This window comes from Babylonia areolata, chromosome 7 (assembly GCF_041734735.1).
Source record: "Babylonia areolata isolate BAREFJ2019XMU chromosome 7, ASM4173473v1, whole genome shotgun sequence".
NCBI lineage: Eukaryota > Metazoa > Mollusca > Gastropoda > Neogastropoda > Buccinidae > Babylonia > Babylonia areolata.
Window position 1 is genome coordinate 35,950,002 of NC_134882.1, and position 19,575 is coordinate 35,969,576.

A 19,575-nucleotide genomic window follows, 5' to 3' on the forward strand; every position below is an offset into this window, starting at 1 on the left:
AAATCATAGAAAAAAAACCAAAACAAACAAAAACAAATGAAAATGTTGATCTTCTGACCATACAAGGCTTATCTATCATGAATGTACTGAGGAGTATTACTGTGTAGATGCAAGGGAAAGCAAAAATGCCATACAGAGTGCACAGCGGCTCATTGCTTTATTGATTTAAATTGAATAAGGGGAAAATGTGAAACTGCACAGAGTGCATTAAGGACTATCACTCTTCAGATTCAAGAGAAAAATGTGAAACCTTACGATAGTTGTACTGTGTAAGGCAATGGCCATCTATTGGGGATCAATTCTTTTTCATTTCATAATTACATCATTAAAAAAAATGTAGTCAAAAGGTAATTCACATGTCAAGACCAACCAAACATATCTACTGCAAGCATGGCTGTCACGATCATATAAATGTATATAGGGAAATCACACATGGGCGTCAAAAACAAATTCATATCTAAACGAAAGAAGGAAGGGAGGAAAGAAAGAAAGAACAAAGAAGGAAAACCACATTCATATCATTTGATTTTTTTTTTTTTTTTTTTTTTTAATCAAGGATGCTTTAACATCAGAACACTTGAATAAACCACAGACGGGCGCAATAGCCGAGTGGTTAAAGCGTTGGACTTTCAATCTGAGGGTCCCGGGTTCGAATCTCGGTGACGGCGCCTGGTGGGTAAAGGGTGGAGATTTTTCCGATCTTCCAGGTCAACATGTGTGCAGACCTGCTAGTGCCTGAACCCCCTTCGTGTGTACACGCAAGCAAAAGATCAAATACGCATGTTAAAGATCCTGTAATCCATGTCAGCGTTCGGTGGGTTATGGAAACAAGTAAATACCCAGCATGCACACCCCCGAAAGCGGAGTATGGCTGCCTACATGGTGGAGTAAAAACGGTCATACATGTAAAAGCCCACTTGTGTACAAACGAGTGAACGTGGGAGTTGCAGCCCACGAACGCAGAAGAAGAAGAAGAAGAAGAAGAAGAATAAACCACACATTAGATTGACAGAAAACACAGTTCACTGAGTGGCTGTGTGCATGCAATGCTTCTGACACTGTGGCTGCTCCAAAAGACTTGTTTCCAAAACGAAATAAAAGAAGATTATTTTTAAAAAAAAAAGGATAACATAGAAATACACACAACCGAAACATTCTAAAAGATGAGAAAAGAAAAGGCAGAAAAAAACCCCACACACATGAAGAAACGAAAAAGAAGTCAGGCAGAAGGAAATAATAAATAACTGTGAATATGTAAAATGGTAAACATAAATAAGCATTCAAAATACTGCTGTGTTCTCTGTCTACTGACAATGATAACATTAACAGCCTTCCCAAACTCACTACTTCAGCATTAACAGTCATCATGCAGTACCATCAAATGTATGTGGACAAACAAGGACAGTTAAGAGGCCAAGTACATAAACACTGAAACTCATACATACAATGAAATAACAGTCATACAATTCAACGTTGAAATATATGTGAGAATACACAGATAAAAATATAATATTTTTTAACATGCTATGTATCATTCTGACAATGAGGAGCTTCTCCTCTAAGGATGCTAACATGGATGTATGTTGTGCAGATGCTTTTATTTGTATTTGTTTTTGTATTTCTTTTTATCACAACAGATTTCTCTGTGTGAAATTCGGGCTGCTCTCCCCAGGGAGAGCGTGTTGCTACACTACAGCGCCATCCATTTTTTTTTTTTGTATCTTTTCCTGCATGCAGTTTTATTTGTTTTTCCTATCGAACTGGTTATTTCTACAGAATTTTGCCAGGAACAACCCTTTTGTTGCCTTGGTTTCTTTTACGTGCCCTAAGTGCATGTACACACGGGACCTTGGTTTATCATCTCATACGAATGACTAGCATCCAGACCACCACTCAAGGTCTAGTGGAGGGGGGGGGGGGAGAAAACATCGGCGGATGAGCCGTGATTCGAACCAGAGTGCTCAGATTCTCTCGCTTCCAAGGCAGATGCGTTACCTCTAGGCCATTACTCCACTTATCAAGACACAAACAGTAGAAGAAAAAAAAAAAAGAAGCTGCATACTGCATCCGAGCATATATAACGATGATGATCTGGATACTTCTATAACACCTATCTTTGGTCAGAGAGCAAACTCTAAGCACTTCACAGACATTGAGTCATTCACATGACAGGCTGCCTGTATGGGTAGAGCTGATTGAGAGATGCCATTCGATGCGCTCATCATTTGTTTCCTGTGTTATTCAAGCAAGGTACTTGCATTTCCTCTTCTGAATCAGTGCACAAAAGACATTTTACCTGCCAAGCTCACTACTGACCACAGTGAGTGGAGCCAAACTAAGACAGCATAGAATCAACATGAGAGCATACGAGTGAACAAGATGAATGAGTGTGTGTGTGTGTGTGTGTGTGTGTGTGTGTGTGTGTGTGTGTGTGTGTGTGTGTGTGTGTGTGTGTGTGTGTGTGTGTGCTGATGAAATTTTATATATTAATATTGGTGCTTACGGTTTTATGTGAAAAATTCTTTTATGTTTCATGCTGAAATTCTTCTTGTGGACTGTGATGTCTCTGTTGTGTGATGCTTTAGATTTATTCTGCTAAAATTGCAGCAGTGGTGACCAACAAGTTTTAAACTGGAGGATAAAGATGCACTGTTATGATTTTGATGCTGTAGTAACTGAGATCAAACTTCTGCACAGTGCCATACAGCTTCATCCATTTTGATCTCATTATTCTACGATACAACAGCTACACCATTCCAGCAACTCTGGCCCAACGACAGTGTGAGATATAAGCATATTCGGTTGTTAACAAAAGCAATTTTACATAATTTTACTGAGTCTAGAAAAGCAGATCTCACTGTATATTGAAAGCACTGTGTGTGCTGCAGTCGTTAGAAAAAATAATGCAAAACTTTGATAAAGGGAGGTTACTATACACTGAATGATTCAAACCAGCCTAAAACTGTTTGACAAAGCAATAGAATACTAACAATAACATTAGCAATAATGATAATGATAACAATGATAACAACAACAGCAATAATAATAATAATAATGAAAGATGATGATCATGATAAAAACAATAACAATGATAATGATCATCATCATAATCATAATGAAGAAATTCAGATAGCACCAATAAAATGAATAATACAATTTTTGTGACACATACCAAATACAAAAACATTTTTTGAAAATATAAATAAATAGCAATACAAACAGTTCTGTAAACAGTCCATAATCATACAACTTGCGAAGCTGGAAAACAATAATAAAACATTACACTATTTATATGTGTGCAGACACACACACACACACACACTCATAAATACACACACATACATAGGAAAAATAACCTCGCTCACACACACACACACACACACACACACAAATATACACACATATCCAGGAAAAAAAATATCGCTAGACTGACTTTCAAATATTACAACAACAATAACAACAAAGCTCCACACAATTTATCCAAGTTCCTCCCTAAAAAAACAAAAAAAACCAAACAAAACAAAACAAAAAAAAAACCACACAGAATCTACGCAAGCTTGCACTGTTTATCAAACTATCAGGCAGGAAGTCAAAAAACAGCAACAACAAACAAAATACACAGTATCACCATGCACACGATTACAGGCTGTATGACAAAACAGGTAATACCCTCTGTGTCTGTAGCTTTTACGGATGGTGCGAGGCCTAAAGCAGCCAGCACTGCAATCATTCAACACACAGCCTACTGACATTCCAAGGGCTCATGTTTTCATCACAGACAGTCTTTCTCTGTACTGCTTGGAGCCCAGCTCAGGGCTCAGCTTGGGTGTTGTGAAAATAATTTGTAAAAGAAAAACATCCAACCCCAACGCAAAATCATACCAATCTTATTATATATATATATATATATTATTTAAAAAAAAAATTTCATTCATTTATTCGTTTTTTATTTTTTATTTTTTACCACAATGATCGTTGTTTTACACAACCCATAATCATATCCATAAACCTCTGACACAGACTGTAGGCTAAGAAAGAACAACTGAACAAAACCATAACTAAAAAATTTTTTTAAAAATTAAAAAAGATATATAGTACATTAAAACTATACAAAAATGGTGTATACATCCAATTTAGAATTAAAAAGAAAAAAACAAAAAACAAAACAAAAAAACACAAAAACATTAGACATAAAAACCAGATCGAAATTGTTCCAAAAATGTAAGGTATACAACCCTCATTGCCAACGGTTAAAGCACATTCTTTGGGGGCCAAAATAAAAGTAGAAAAAGACAAAAGAAAGGGAAAAACAACCAAGGAAACAAACTGTAGAAAAAGAAACAACAAATAAAACCTATCAACCCTCCAGAAGAAACAAATAATGAACTGAATGAAAGTGCCCTGTTATCACATTCATGGATAACCCCAGATTTCTTCAGCACACCCACAGACAGACAAACCAGTGCTTCAGCAGAACACGGGACAGGATAAGAGCACAGAAAGACAATGTAAAAGGAAGGGACAAAAAAAACAAAAAAACAAACAACAACAACAAAAAAAAACAACAACTATAGAAAACAGGAAATGTCTGGAAAGTTGTTGGTTTTTTTCTTCTTAAATTATTATTTTTTAAATAAAAAAATACGGTTCCTTTGGAGTTGGCTGGGACATTATAGCAACATCATTTGATTTCACACACATTCGCATACATACCGCCCCCACCCCTCCGCACCCCTCCACACACACACCTCTCACCTGCACAAACACACACACACACATACAAACACACACATACACACATGCAGTGATCTAGTTTGTTATCTGGTAAACTGCTGAGTTTGTTGCAGTGCGAGTGATTAGAACCACCCTAAAAGTAATTCTGGCACCACGGTCGAGGAATGAGGACATCCACCCTTTCCACTGCTGATAAAACAGCATGTGCCTCCATCACTCTCTCTCCTTGCATGCAGCGCTCCCCCCCCACCCCCCCCCCACCCCGCCATCACACCCACCCTGACTCTCTGTGAGTGAAGACCTCTCCACCCTGTAGCCAATACTTGAGCAGAAAGAAATGTTCATATGTCCAAATCGGCGTTCCGTCTCCGGATGTAGTGAATGAATCTTGCTATCAACTAAACAGCAGAAACATTATCACAACCAGGTCTGCAGGAACACACACACACATGCACACACGCACATGCACACACGCACATGCACACACGCGCACACATACACATGCACACACACACACACATGCATGCACACACACACACACGCACACACACACACACACGCGCGCGCATGTGCGCACTCACACACACACACACGCACACACGCACACACACACACACACACACACAATGGACTCCATTCTGAGGATGTGACGTGACTCACACTGGGCCAGGTGTCTGTGTCTGTCTGACTGCTGGTCAAACAGCTGTTCCGTCTCCGGCAGAAGCCATTCACTGGGGGTGAAGCGGCCACTGGAGGTCATTGTCCTCAGCAGGCTGGTCCTTGTGTGACCTGGATTTGCCAAACAAAGGAAAGGAAGAAAGAAGAAATAAATGAATAAATGAACCAATTGAAAGAAAGGAGGATCTAGGAGAGAGGGAAAGAAGGGATAAAGTAAGATAAACACAGAGAGAAAGAGAGAGACACACACACACACACACAGAGAGAGAGAGAGAGAGAGAGAGAGAGAGAGAGAGAGAGAGAGAGAGAGAGAGCAGTAAGGAAAACTGGAGATTGAGAAAAACTATATACATTGAAAAAAAGAAAGAAAGAGAAAGAGAAAGAAGGAAATAAAACAAAGTCTCTTTTCAGGAAACACGGATACATTTCGAAACTTCATACGAATCTGATATTCCTAGGTAGAGGCCTCTACTAATACCTCTCCCGTTCTCATGTGTCTCCTGTAAGAGGGAAGGAGGAAAGGAAGGAAAACAGAAAGACAAACAGAGAGAGAGAGAGAGAGAGAGAGAGAGAGAGAGGGAGAGAAAGACAGACAGAGAGAGAGAGAGAGAGACAGACAGACAGACAGACAGAGACAGACAGACAGATAGAGACAGACTGTCAGACAGAGATAAAAGAGACGACAGAAAGAAGCAATTAATCAGACTTTTTGCAATTAATCAGACTTTTTGCAATTAATCAGACTTCTGAATTTTCAATTTCATGAAAATTTTTGGCCCACCACATATACCTCTGCGATCCACCCCCACCCATGTGTAAACACCCACACATGCACACAAATACATATATGCACACACACACACACACACACATAGATGCACACACACACACACACACACATAGATGCACACACACACACACATGCACACACCCACAGAAAGACAGATAAAGAAATACATGAAAGTGCATGAACACACTATACAAAATGAAACTCTATGCATGTGTTCACATATACCCCCCCCCAACCCCCTCCCCCCCAACACACACACCATCAGCATTTCCCTCCCCACAATACATACCTACAAGAATCTTCTCTACTTCTCTTTCACGAATAAAAACAACAACAACAACAACATAAGTAAAGACAAGAGAATTACAAAGGAAACCGTCAAAAACCTGACAGCAAATCAAGGAAAGTCAGAGATACACTAGCAGGCAACTACTGCACATTGCCTTGTAATTCCCATCATCCCCTCTTAGAGCAAATGTCACCCTAAAGTTGGGGGGTGGGCATAAACTAGGTGCTTTATCCTTTGCGGGAGCTCATTCCTTTATTCAGTTTCACCATAAAGTACTGGTTGGGTGTTTACTCCATAAATGAGAAGTCTCTTGTTAGATTCACAATATCATGAGCATAATCAAATGTCATTAGTTTTAAATGTTCACTGTATACGATGTGTTTCATGGCATACTGGCATTCACAAGGATAACTGTATGTCCGGGGACAGACCTACTGTTCTCTGCCAACGGTTTAAAATGAAATGCTGGCTACTGAAACAAGACACTGTGTCATGGAGTGACGTCATGATCACACTTGGGTTTTTCTGTGACACACCCACATCTCATGTACACATTCTATTCTGTATTTGTATTTGTGTTTCATTTTATCACAACAGATTTCTCTGTGTGAAATTCGGGCTGCTCTCCCCAGGGAGAGCGCATGGTTACACTACAGCGCCACCCATTTTTTTTGTTGTTGTATTTTTTCCTGCATGCAGTTTTATTTGTATTTCCTACTGAAGTGGATTTTTCTACTGAATTTTGCCAGGAACAACCCTTTTGTTGCCATGGGTTCTTTTACGTGCACTAAGTGCATGCTGCACATGGGACCTCGTTTTATCATCTCATTCGAATGACTAGCATCCAGACCACCACTCAAGGTCTAGTGGAGGGGGAGAAAATATCGGTGGCTGAGCCGTGATTTGAACCAGCGAGCTCAGATTCTCTCGCTTCCTAGGCGGATGCATTACCTCTAGGCCATCACTCCACATGTAGCTGAAGATCTAAATCAAAAACTGCTTTGTAAAGCATCACAATCCCCTTTAACAGCAAACTGGATTGTCATTATTTCATGATTTTTTTTTTTCAAAGTAGGGGTGTGTTTACAAGGTATTTTGCCACAAATTGAACCAAAAAGAAGTTTGGCATTTACTGGATACTGGGCTTTTACAAACACAGAAAAAAAGAAACAGAAATGGTTAACTGAGCTTCATCAAACTAAAAGGGTCAATGGAAAACTGAAAAAAAAAAATCCAACGAAAAAAATAAAAGAAAACAAAACCATGTGTATATGAGCCGACAAACCCAAACAAATGGCTACAAATACAAGAATACTTTGTTACCTCTAAAAAGGTACTGTCTAATGTGCACACCAACTTTTGCTAAAATGTGTCCATAAACATAAATGCATCCACAACCAGAAATATCTGCTGGCACCAACAATAGTTTGATTTTTTATACTGCATATTTTGTTCTTTTTTTTCAGAAAAGGAAGGAAAAAAAGAACATATCAAGACCATCACCATGTGAAGCATGAAAGAAATGAAAAAAAAAAAGAAAAAAGACTTTCAAGAATCCCAGCAGACGAAATATGTTTTTGTGTCCAAACAAAAGCAGTGTGTTCACAATGCGGTGAAAAGATGTAACATATTCTGCTTTAACAAGGTGCACAGTACAGAAGACCATGTGCCATGGGAAACACATCCATGCAAAATGCAAACGCAAACAAAACACACACACACACAAAATACATATCCATGACCGCACACAAAATTCTTAACCCTACATCCATACAAGCAAACAAACAAACATACACACACAAACAAGAAATATCAAAACATTAACCAAACAAATAAAATATAACAAAAGAAGAACAACAGAATAAAATGATATGAAATAAAACAAAATTAAAAAGAACCCACCCACCCCAAGACTGGAGAATAAAATAAATATGAAAAAAACAGTTAACTGTACCAAAATGAAATACAAAACAAGAGATTGGAATAAAACAAAAGTACAATAAGATAAAATAAGAGACAAAGTTTTCATAGCTCACATGTGATTTCTGCTGCACATCAACTACAAATGGAAAACATTGATGGTGGGGTGGCTGGTACATAACGATCCAAATCCTCATTATTTTTTCACACCATCAGAGACAAATATTTGTCCAACCAGAATTTGTGCGCTTGAAACCAAGCAATGCTATCTTAAGTAGCCTTCATTGATCTACATTTCATTGTTTTATGACCATAATAAGGGTCAATCACAGTTTTAAACTTTCCCTGACTGTATCACAACTTTACAGCTTCCATAAATCATAACAGAATCACGAAACACTTTTTTTAAAATATTTATGCATGATAATCATTGAGGACAAAGCTATTTAATTCTTTCTGATGCTTTCTTGCACTGGAAATCCATAACCACCTGTCTGTCTGATCAAGGATGACATTAAAAAAGAAAAAGAAAAAAAAGGCCCACTCATTGTGCGACTCAATGAAAACAAGCGCTAATATACTTTTAAAATCTGGATGGTTTCTCTCCAACTAACGGCGAAAATTGACTGCTGTTTGTATACTTGAAAAAGGCTAATACCCCCCATGTGTAATGAGACTTGAGAGCGACTGACAAATTGTAGACTGTAATTCAGAGTTGTTGCTTTTTGATGGTCATTCATGGACATAATGCAGTAAGTAATGAGGCTTATGCACAAATCTTTCTCTGAATATATTTTAGCGGCTAATTTCGTCCCCTTTCCATAAAATGTTATTGCTAATCATTGATTAAATGCACATTCTCCTTATGAACATTGATTTCAGGGAATAGGTGCTATGCTGTTTACTGACAAGATGACCAACTGGGTGAAAGTGGATTGTATAAGACCTTTAAACTAAGTGTAAAACACATTAGCCTTTCAATGCCTTGAGGCATGTCTTAAAATGAGTGATAAATGACTGCTATCAATAAGTTTGTCAGTGTGTCAGATAAAAGTGCTAAGTTTTGTGAATGAGAAATATTTTTTGCTTCTTTATACATTTTTCTACCCTTCCCAGAATCGTATTGTTATTATAATCAGAATGTTGGAAAGAACTGATATATTCCTATTCTAAAGACAAAATTGGTGTCGACAGACAAAGTATTTCCAGAGAAAATGAAAGTTCATTATAGAAATACACATGGACACACATCTGGACACACAGACAACTGTAACACATAGACCTGCATTGAGTGTAAACATACACAAGAGTCAATAAAATGAAATAAAATAAAGAAAAAACAAAACGAATTATAACAAATGGAAATTAAAACAAAACAAATTTTTAGCTTAGCTTAGTTATTGCAGCAACAAAACAAGCCTGCAAGGAAAGCCAAAGCAATGGCTCACAACGAAGAAAGCAATACATTTCGCTGAATACTTCAAGCAGTGTGTGAACTATCAAGCACATTACACAAAGCGATGGTGCTTGTTGATGTTCCATACCTCTGCCGTGTTGATCCACTGATCCAGTCCTGCACCTCCCTTTGTGATCAATAATGTTGCGAGTAAATGGCCTGCTCTTCTGAGCCCAGTTATTCCAGTTATACTCAATATTCATTGGCATATATTGAACAATTATAATATAACACATAGTACTTACATGGCACAAATTCACCATAATCATTGTAGGCTCAAAGAGCCGTGTGTGTAGTACATAATGATAATAATAATAATAAATGCAGGCTTATATAGTGCAGTACCCCCATCTCATATGGGGCTCGCCATGCTTTACAATAAAATATACACAGAGAGCACATCCAGCAATAAAATCACAGCACGCATATGCAGATGGAAAAGTTTCAGTGAGAAAAGTACAGTTTGAAAAGAGCGCTCTCTTGAATGCAGGTGTTGGAGGTGTGAGGGTAGTGAATTCCACTGTCTGGGTGCAACAAAAAAAAGGAACATTCAAGTTTTTGTACGAATCTTTGGAACAATGTGCTTGTCATTTGAAGAATGGAGTTGTCTGGAATGGTGAATAGACAGAAAGTAAATCTGAAAGACAGACAGGACAAGAATCAGTGAAGAAATTGTGACAAAGGACTGAGAGTTTGTATTGTATTCATGCTTGAATGGGGAGCCAGTGAAGGGAAGCGAGTCGGGCAGTGATGAGTTGACATTTCTCAGCATTGAGAGTGAGTCATGCTGCACAGTTTTGAACTTTTAAAAGTTTGTCAACACAGTGTTTGGAGCAGCCAGCAAGAAGAACATTTCCACAATCTAATCTAGATAGAACAAAAGAACAAACCAAAGGCTCTGTGGTTTCTGTGGTAAGATACTGGCGAATGGAGCAGATTTCTTGGAGTGCTGTATGTGCTGACCTACAAATGTGGCTGATGTGTATGTCAAGTATCATGTCATCCGAAAGCATGTACCCTAAATTGTGTGCGGATACTGAGAAAGGTATATCTGAGGTCCCTATCAGGATAGATGAAGGCTTAGGCAAGTCAGAAAACTTGCGCTTTGAGTGAATGGGAAGTGCCTCTGTTTTATTATCAGTTAGTTTGAGTTTATGATCTGTCATCCATGATTTGACAAGTGTGATGCATGACTGTAAAGTCTGTATGGTTTGACCTATTTCTATAGGGTGGCATGTTCTATAAAGCTGTGTGTCATCTGCGAAAGATTGGTTGGAAACAAAGTGACTTTGGATGAGTGTATGAAGAGGTTTGGTGTACATGATGAAGAGTATAGGACCTAGGACAGAACCCCGTGAAACTCTGAACGAAACAGGTGCTGGATGTGATGAGTGATTATTGATGATGACTGTCTGGATGTGACATGAAAATAGCTTTTGACACAAGAGAGAGCTAATCCAGAAACCCCATAGTAGTGATGAAGGATATGCAACGAAAGTGTATGGTCTAGGGTGTCGAACACTGCGCTCACTAACAGAAACATGACCTTGATCTAGTGCCAGGAGTATATGTTTAGTGACCTTGAGAAGTACAGTCTGTACTATGTGAAGGTCTTAATGCTGATTGGTTGTGTAACAGCAGGGAATGTGAGTTTAGGAATTCAAATAATTGACTCAGAACTTTTTTCAATGACCTTAGACATAAAAGATAAGCTTGAGACTGGAAGATGATTTTGTATAACAGTCTGATCCATAGAGGGTTTCTCAAGTAGTGGTTTTACAACTGCAGCTTTATAAATAGAGGGGAAAGAACCTGACAGAAGACTTTCATTAACTATATGTGTCAAAGTGGGCAAGAGAGTGTCAATGTTTCCAACTAACAAAGAGGTAGGGATGGGGTCTAGATGACAGGTGGTCAGTTTTTACTTTAAAATGATAGCATAAATGATGGCATAAAACAGCAAATAAAGACATATGATTAAAAAAAAAAGAAGAGAACAGTAATAATAGTTTAATTAATAGTACATAGTGTAGCCGGGTTGGCTACGATCTTCGTTGGGCCAGCTTAGCAGACGACGTTTGTGACTCGCCGAAGGTTACTAAGGAAGTTGTAAATCGGTCACAAGTTATCTCCCTTTACATGGGAACCGTATGATGATTTTCATCAATTTGTTAAATTATAAACACTTCCTTATAGATGAGATTATAGTTTTATGTTATGGGACTTCAGAACAATCATACTTTTCAAATATAATGATATCATTTGACCAGAAAGCCTATAACATTTTTAAACTAATATTTATGTGAATGAGTTTTGGCGCGATCTTCGAAATCCACTCAGTTGAAACATACAAAATACCTTCGTTTTCTGTAACTCGGTATAGTTGCCGTGGAATTTAGATTGTGCATTAAAACGTAAATGATTAAGCTTCTTCTCGTGTACTGCTTTCCGTGTACACCTAAGTTATAGGCATGCGATGATACGAAATGTCTCACGACATTTCGGCGCCACAAAACTATCTCTTCTTCAAGCCATTGGAATTCGTCAGTGCCGATTTGAGCAAAATACGTTTTTACAATACCTAGACATTTTTATAGCGTGTCTTGCAGATGTTTGCATTTCTGTTATCAATCTGATTCGTATCGTGCATGTATAATTGTGTTGTAGTTGGTTTAAACGAAGTATTTCATTGTCGATCACAAGTGCCAAAAGCACCACCAAGCGGTGCCGACACGGGGGCTGTCCGTTGAGTTTTCTCTTGAATTTTTATGTAAAATATTTTTACTCTAGAAGCAGATTTTATAGATGATTTTTATTTAGTTGGAAATTCAGGATATTCAGTTACTTAATTGTTACAATTATATTACATATCGCGACGTATTAATTGTTGTAATGTACAAAAATGATACATGAACTCGTTAAAAGCTCTCTTCTGCTAACACCTTCTACCTGTCTTCACCTTCTCCAACACCACCTTACCACCCCGTCACAACTGGCGCTTGCGAGCAGGATTAGGAGAAGACAGAGAGAAGAGAGTGCAGCAGGTACTTCAAGTCCACGCAGACTGAGTAACGTCGCCCATCAGCATGGCCCAATCCGACTTCCTGCCCAAACTCCCGACATTCTCTGGTGAGGAAACCGGCAGGGAAGTTGATGACTTCATCTGGGAGGCCCGTATGATCCTCCATCTGCAGCCCCTGGATGACGCGACAGCCTCTCTCTGGCTGATCTCAGCCCTTGCAGGCAGAGCTCGCCAGCAGATTGTCAGGCTGCCGGCGACAGAAGTGGACACGCCAGCCAAAATCCTAACACTACTCGAGGAGAACTGGGGAGAGCAGCGTGACACCACAGACCTTGCCACTGCCTTCTTCACTAGGCAGCAGCAGTCCAAGGAGACGATTACAGTGTACGCGTCCCATCTTCGGTACCTCTGGACCAAGGTCAACAAGGCTGAAGATGGGATGATGCAGGTGCCAGCGACCATTCTCCGCGACGCCTTCGCCAGAGGTCTTCAGCCAGCTGCACTCAGGCGCGATGTCAGGCGCTTCATCAGAGACCACCCTGACACCACCTTCGAGGCGGCGAAGAAGGAGGCCCAGCGATGGCTGAGGGAGGACAGCGACGCTGACGACAGTCACAACGCCACTGTTGCCTGCCTACAGGCCCAGCTGGCTACATTGACGGCTGAAGTCAACAGTTTGCGACAACAGCAGCAGCAGTTCCCCATGCCAGCACACCGCCCACATCCTCCAGGACCAGCACATCATCCTCGCCGCTGTGCTGCTGACCGGGCCCCAGACCCTCCACACTGTGTCTGGTGTCAGCGGTCTGGCCACACTGAAGACCAGTGTCGGCACAAGCAGCGCTATATGAAGAATGCCAGGCGACAGAAAGCTGACCACCAGACTCCAATGGCAGTCAACAACCAGTGTGTTGTCACCAAACACACTGGGCAATCTGGGTCATTGCCAGCTGCTCCAGCTCCAAACCAGCGACGCAGGAGACGCCGACGCAGACGGAAGCGCCACAGCACCACACCTGATGCTGTGATCCCACAGGTGTCACCTTCACCTGTACTCAACCTCACACAGCTGAGAGGCAGCCAACGACCACCACCTGCTGTCACGCCGACTGACCTTTCCCAACGGTCCTGCCATGTCAACAAAGTGTCAGACTCTGATACTGACACTGACACTGACAGTGGGGTGTGCCTGTTCAGTCCCATGCCAGGGCCCAGGACATCAGCCCTGCAGGCAGCACCAGAGCCGCCTCCACTACCACCAGCTCCCACCCCTAGGCGATCTCTACGCCTGACGACGAAGCCAGTAACATGGTACACATCTGGTGTTCCTTACGTTGGTCAGTGACTTTGCTTAGTTGCTGTCTCACTTGAAATTTGAGGAGACAAGATAGGTTAATGATGGACAATGTGTGGGACTGATTGTTCTCTTGTTGTTTTTTTTGTTTGTTTTTTTTTTGTCATTGAGCAGTTGAAATTTTTCAAAGATTGACTTTTTCCCCCAAGCAAAGCTGTTGAATGCTCACTCATTTTGTTTGATCAAAGATTGATTTTTCCCCCAAGCAAAGCTGTTGAATGCTCACTCATTTCTGGTTGATAATTGCATCAAATTGTATTGTTGAAATTGTCCACTGAATTGCAAATATGTTTTATTGGTGCTAATAAGTTGGTCAAAAAGAAGAGACAGACAGAGAAAAAATGACTCAAAGGAAACGTTTGTTAAAAAATGACAACTCCTTTCTAGTCTTCGTTGGGCCCGCGCTTCAGGTACTTCATCCTGAGGAATTTTGTTTCAGGTTCTCTCTAGTCAATACGGATGTGAAGCTGATGAAAAGGAATTATATGTTTATACAACTATTTTCCCACAGTCAGTGTATAATATGCCGATATACATTTCAGACAATTAACATTGTTGGGACTTATTTTGTTATATTGGGAACACTGTTAATACAACACCTCCCCTTATAACCTGTACTAGGTTTGGTTTTGGGGGTTTGCATTTTAAATAACGCCCCTCAAGAGCATTTGACTAGAGTCTACCCACTGGATTGCCGTGTGCATTTTAAGTATATACTGAACTTTAAGGGCTACATTTAAAATGATGCCCCTTTAAGAATTCAGTGTGGGCAAACCGTTTTGCCCTGACGTGGGCTATACATTTTGTGAAAATCTTACTCTGAGGGTTCGCGCTCAAAATAACGTTCCTCGAGGGTTACTGATTATTGTTTGAGATTTTAATGGATTTTGCATTTTTCCGATTTTTGGAACTCAGTGTCTTGGGATTTCCACTTAAGATAATGTATTGTGTGTTCGTTGGTTTGAATGGGTGTATTAGTGCATGATTTAGGCCCCCTTTTATGTAGTCATGAAAAGTGCCAGCGAGGACGCTGGTTGTAACAGAGTAGGGGGGGATGTAGCCGGGTTGGCTACGATCTTCGTTGGGCCAGCTTAGCAGACGACGTTTGTGACTCGCCGAAGGTTACTAAGGAAGTTGTAAATCGGTCACAAGTTATCTCCCTTTACATGGGAACCGTATGATGATTTTCATCAATTTGTTAAATTATAAACACTTCCTTATAGATGAGATTATAGTTTTATGTTATGGGACTTCAGAACAATCATACTTTTCAAATATAATGATATCATTTGACCAGAAAGCCTATAACATTTTTAAACTAATATTTATGTGAATGAGTTTTGGCGCGATCTTCGAAATCCACTCAGTTGAAACATACAAAATACCTTCGTTTTCTGTAACTCGGTATAGTTGCCGTGGAATTTAGATTGTGCATTAAAACGTAAATGATTAAGCTTCTTCTCGTGTACTGCTTTCCGTGTACACCTAAGTTATAGGCATGCGATGATACGAAATGTCTCACGACATTTCGGCGCCACAAAACTATCTCTTCTTCAAGCCATTGGAATTCGTCAGTGCCGATTTGAGCAAAATACGTTTTTACAATACCTAGACATTTTTATAGCGTGTCTTGCAGATGTTTGCATTTCTGTTATCAATCTGATTCGTATCGTGCATGTATAATTGTGTTGTAGTTGGTTTAAACGAAGTATTTCATTGTCGATCACAAGTGCCAAAAGCACCACCAAGCGGTGCCGACACGGGGGCTGTCCGTTGAGTTTTCTCTTGAATTTTTATGTAAAATATTTTTACTCTAGAAGCAGATTTTATAGATGATTTTTATTTAGTTGGAAATTCAGGATATTCAGTTACTTAATTGTTACAATTATATTACATATCGCGACGTATTAATTGTTGTAATGTACAAAAATGATACATGAACTCGTTAAAAGCTCTCTTCTGCTAACACCTTCTACCTGTCTTCACCTTCTCCAACACCACCTTACCACCCCGTCACAACAGTACTAAGCACCACCCAAGAAGCAACACACATAGAATAGTACCAAAATGGCATGCAACAGTATATGAAGACAAAATAATGAGAAAAAATACATATAAATACATATATGTATTTAAATGACAATGATACCTTGGGAAAGGCCAAACACATATTTCTGGGTTTGTTTTTGTGTGTCCAAGTGCATACACATCTGTGTGTATAAGAGAGGAGGATAGACTGGAAGAAAGTGACACACAAAGAAAGGGTTCTGACAAAAATATTACATTTGAACAGGAACAGAAATAACTGCACAGATACTCACTCACACATATGCACACACACTCAAACACACACAAACACACACACAGAGAAACAGACAAGCATGCAAAAGTACACATACATTTGCACACACATTTGCAAGCACACACATGCACACACACACACACACACTGCCCTTTCATCCCACCTCCACCACACTCTCACCCTCCCCTCCACTCTCTCATGCTTCCCCCTCCCTCTCCCTCCCTCACCCTTCCCTCCACTCTCCCATTCTTCCCCCTCCCTCTCCCATCCCTCACCCTTCCATCCACTCTCCCATTCTTCCCCCTCCTTCTCCCTCCCCTCCACTCTCCCATTCTTCCCCCTCCCTCTCCCTCCCTCACCCTCCCCTCCACTCTCCCATTCTTCCCCCTCCCTCTCCCGTCCTCACCTGCGACAAGCTTCCGGCCTCTGTGACCTTTGGCTGACTGCGGCCTCTTCGGCATCCCTTGAGGTCGAGAGGGCCGAAAGGCCTTGGCGGAAGATGTTCTGGCATGAGGGGATGGCTTGTTGCAGGGTGTCCGAGCAGTGGATGGGTGGTGAGGGGGCAAGGGTGAGTGGAAAAGGTCACGTGCATCCAGACCCTGGCTGTCAGGTGTAGCGTGTTCACCCCTAGGGCACAGAGAGAGAGAGAGAGAGAGAGAGAGAGAGAGAGAGAGAGAAAGAGAGAGAGAGAGAGAGAGAGGGTTGGGGGGTGTACAAAATTGTGATTGAGTAAGTGTGAGGGAATGCATTACAAACCATTGTCACATAAGCAGCAGCAGCAGCACGGCAACAGCTGGTCAAACGACACAGTAAACAGGATCAACTGGATCAGCAAAAAAGTGACTTCCAAAGAAAAGAAAGAACTTAAACAAAAACAGCCCAAAATAACAATGAAAGAACAAGGAGTGGATGCAAAAGAGGAGTGACTAAAACGAACAACTAATACAATAATGAAATAAATAAATACACACACATGCATACACACACACACACACACACACACACACACACACACACACACACCTACATCCACATGCACACATCCAAAAGCACAAAGACAGACTCATTCAGAAACATGAGCTGAACATAATTACACAAACGCATATACATTCATTGCAGCACGCTCTATCTCACTATACAGCTCGAGTGCAAACACACACACACACACACATATACAAACACACACACACATACACACACAAACATACATACATACACATACTTTCTTTATAGCACACAGACCCACATTAAGATACAAGAATGTACAAACAAGAAACACAAAAAGACACACAAAATAGAAATGGACATCCCATACACATGCACATGCACACACACACACACATACATACACACACACACACACACACACACACACACACACGCTATCTCACCTGGGGCATGTTTTCAAGGCATCGATTTCTGCCTTCCAGGCCAGGGAAGCACATTCATTTCGTAGTTCCAACATGCGGTCCAGGTACTCAAACCCTCGCCCTATCTCATCTTCCAACAGCTTGATGTCTTCACTCTGCCACAAAAACCTCCAGCAAGTAATACTAACCTTCCATGCACCTTTAATTTTTTATCATAACTTCATCCATTTACTCATTTGCTTGTTTAATTCTTGTATGGATGGATGATGGATGGATAGATGGATGGATGGATGGATGTATTGTACATATGAGTTTGTATGAGCATATATATGTTTATTGTGCATGATTATGAGTTGAGGACTGAGTGTGTTTTATATGTGTGTGTGGGGGGATTGTAAAGTGCTTTGTGCAATGAGGAAAGCACTGATGAATGTCCAGTTATTATTATCATTATCATTTTAATAATCTATACAGCTGTGCTTTGTTCTCAGCATGTTTAGTCTATGCATAGTCTAGTCATATTTCATTTTCTTTATTCATCTATTTTCAATTATCATTAAGTCTAAAAGCAGATGTGGCAATGCATATGTGTATCAATGCTTCCTTGAAACTGAAACTGAAACTTGCAAATAAACATAATCATGACACTAACGTAACATTGACTTTAAAATGCAAGTGATAGCTGATTTCTTTGATCATATAATATGCTACTTTTTTTCTGGGGGAAAAATTATTTGCTTGTTAATGACATTTTTTATAACTGTTTGAATTTTGTGTTTAAATGTGAAAGCCTTTTCAACAACCTTTTCTTTTTTTTTTCTAAGGATCCTGAGTTGGATCCTGGTCAGCATGGCACCTGAAGGTCTAAGAGTGGTGTTTTTTTTTTTCTGATCTCCCATGCCAGCATGTGTGCAGATGTGCTAGTGCCTTTAACCTGTTTGTGTGTGTACACATGCAACAGATCAAGTTTGCACACCTGAAAACTGAAACAGTGGAATAAAAATGGTCTCACATGAATAAACACACTCACAGAATGATGTGGATAACATGGGAATTATGAACGCAGAAAGAACAGAAAGTGTGTGTGTGTGTGTGTGTGTGTGTCTGTGCATGCATGCATATGCGCACATGCGTGTGTGTGTCCATGTGTGAACGCATGTGCATGCATTTGATCATGCATTCTGTTTGTGTGTGTGTGTGTGTGTGTGTGTGTGTGTGTGTGTGTGCGCACATGTGTATCTGTGCATGCATGCATGCGCGCGCGCATGTGTGTGCGTCCATGCTGTGTGTGTGAGTGTGAACGCACATGCATGCACTCAATCATGCATTCAATCATTGCCTCCAAGAGCTTCCCCAACCTCCCTCCCTCCATGCCTCCATCCCCTTACCTGCCAGGCGTCTGGCTGTTCCCCGGCCTTGCCGTGCTGTGTGTAGCAGTGATAGCGGCCGTCTGTGGTGTGTGCCAGCTCAGAGAGGAACTGGTTGGCGTCGTTGTCGTCGCAGTTGAAGGAGATAGTGTGGATGGGGACCCGCTTCTGCATCTGCACCTGTGTCAGGATGGACTTGGACGTCTGCACGCACAAACAACATTCCGAGGTTAGATCCATGGAATGATGGGTGTGGTGGCCGATTGGTTTTTCGTCTTGTGGGTTGCAACTCC

General features: G+C 40.5%; 1 protein-coding gene across 6 annotated transcripts in view; it reads right to left on the reverse strand.

Moving 5' to 3' along the window:
- Positions 1-19,575, reverse strand: part of LOC143284016 (von Willebrand factor A domain-containing protein 3B-like) — a 93,560-nt gene that overhangs the window by 40,714 nt on the left and 33,271 nt on the right. For 3 of the 6 annotated variants that reach the window (XM_076590559.1, XM_076590558.1, XM_076590557.1), the window contains 6 exons: positions 19,304-19,486; positions 17,937-18,070; positions 16,952-17,172; positions 9,956-9,994; positions 5,395-5,523; positions 3,670-3,720 (listed from right to left, as the gene is read on the reverse strand). In XM_076590559.1, the coding sequence (XP_076446674.1) occupies positions 3,670-3,720; positions 5,395-5,523; positions 9,956-9,994; positions 16,952-17,172; positions 17,937-18,070; positions 19,304-19,486 (757 nt within the window). The remainder of the gene's footprint in view (positions 1-3,669; positions 3,721-5,394; positions 5,524-9,955; positions 9,995-16,951; positions 17,173-17,936; positions 18,071-19,303; positions 19,487-19,575) is intronic. The other 3 variants (XM_076590560.1, XM_076590561.1, XM_076590562.1) reach the window with 3 other exon arrangements.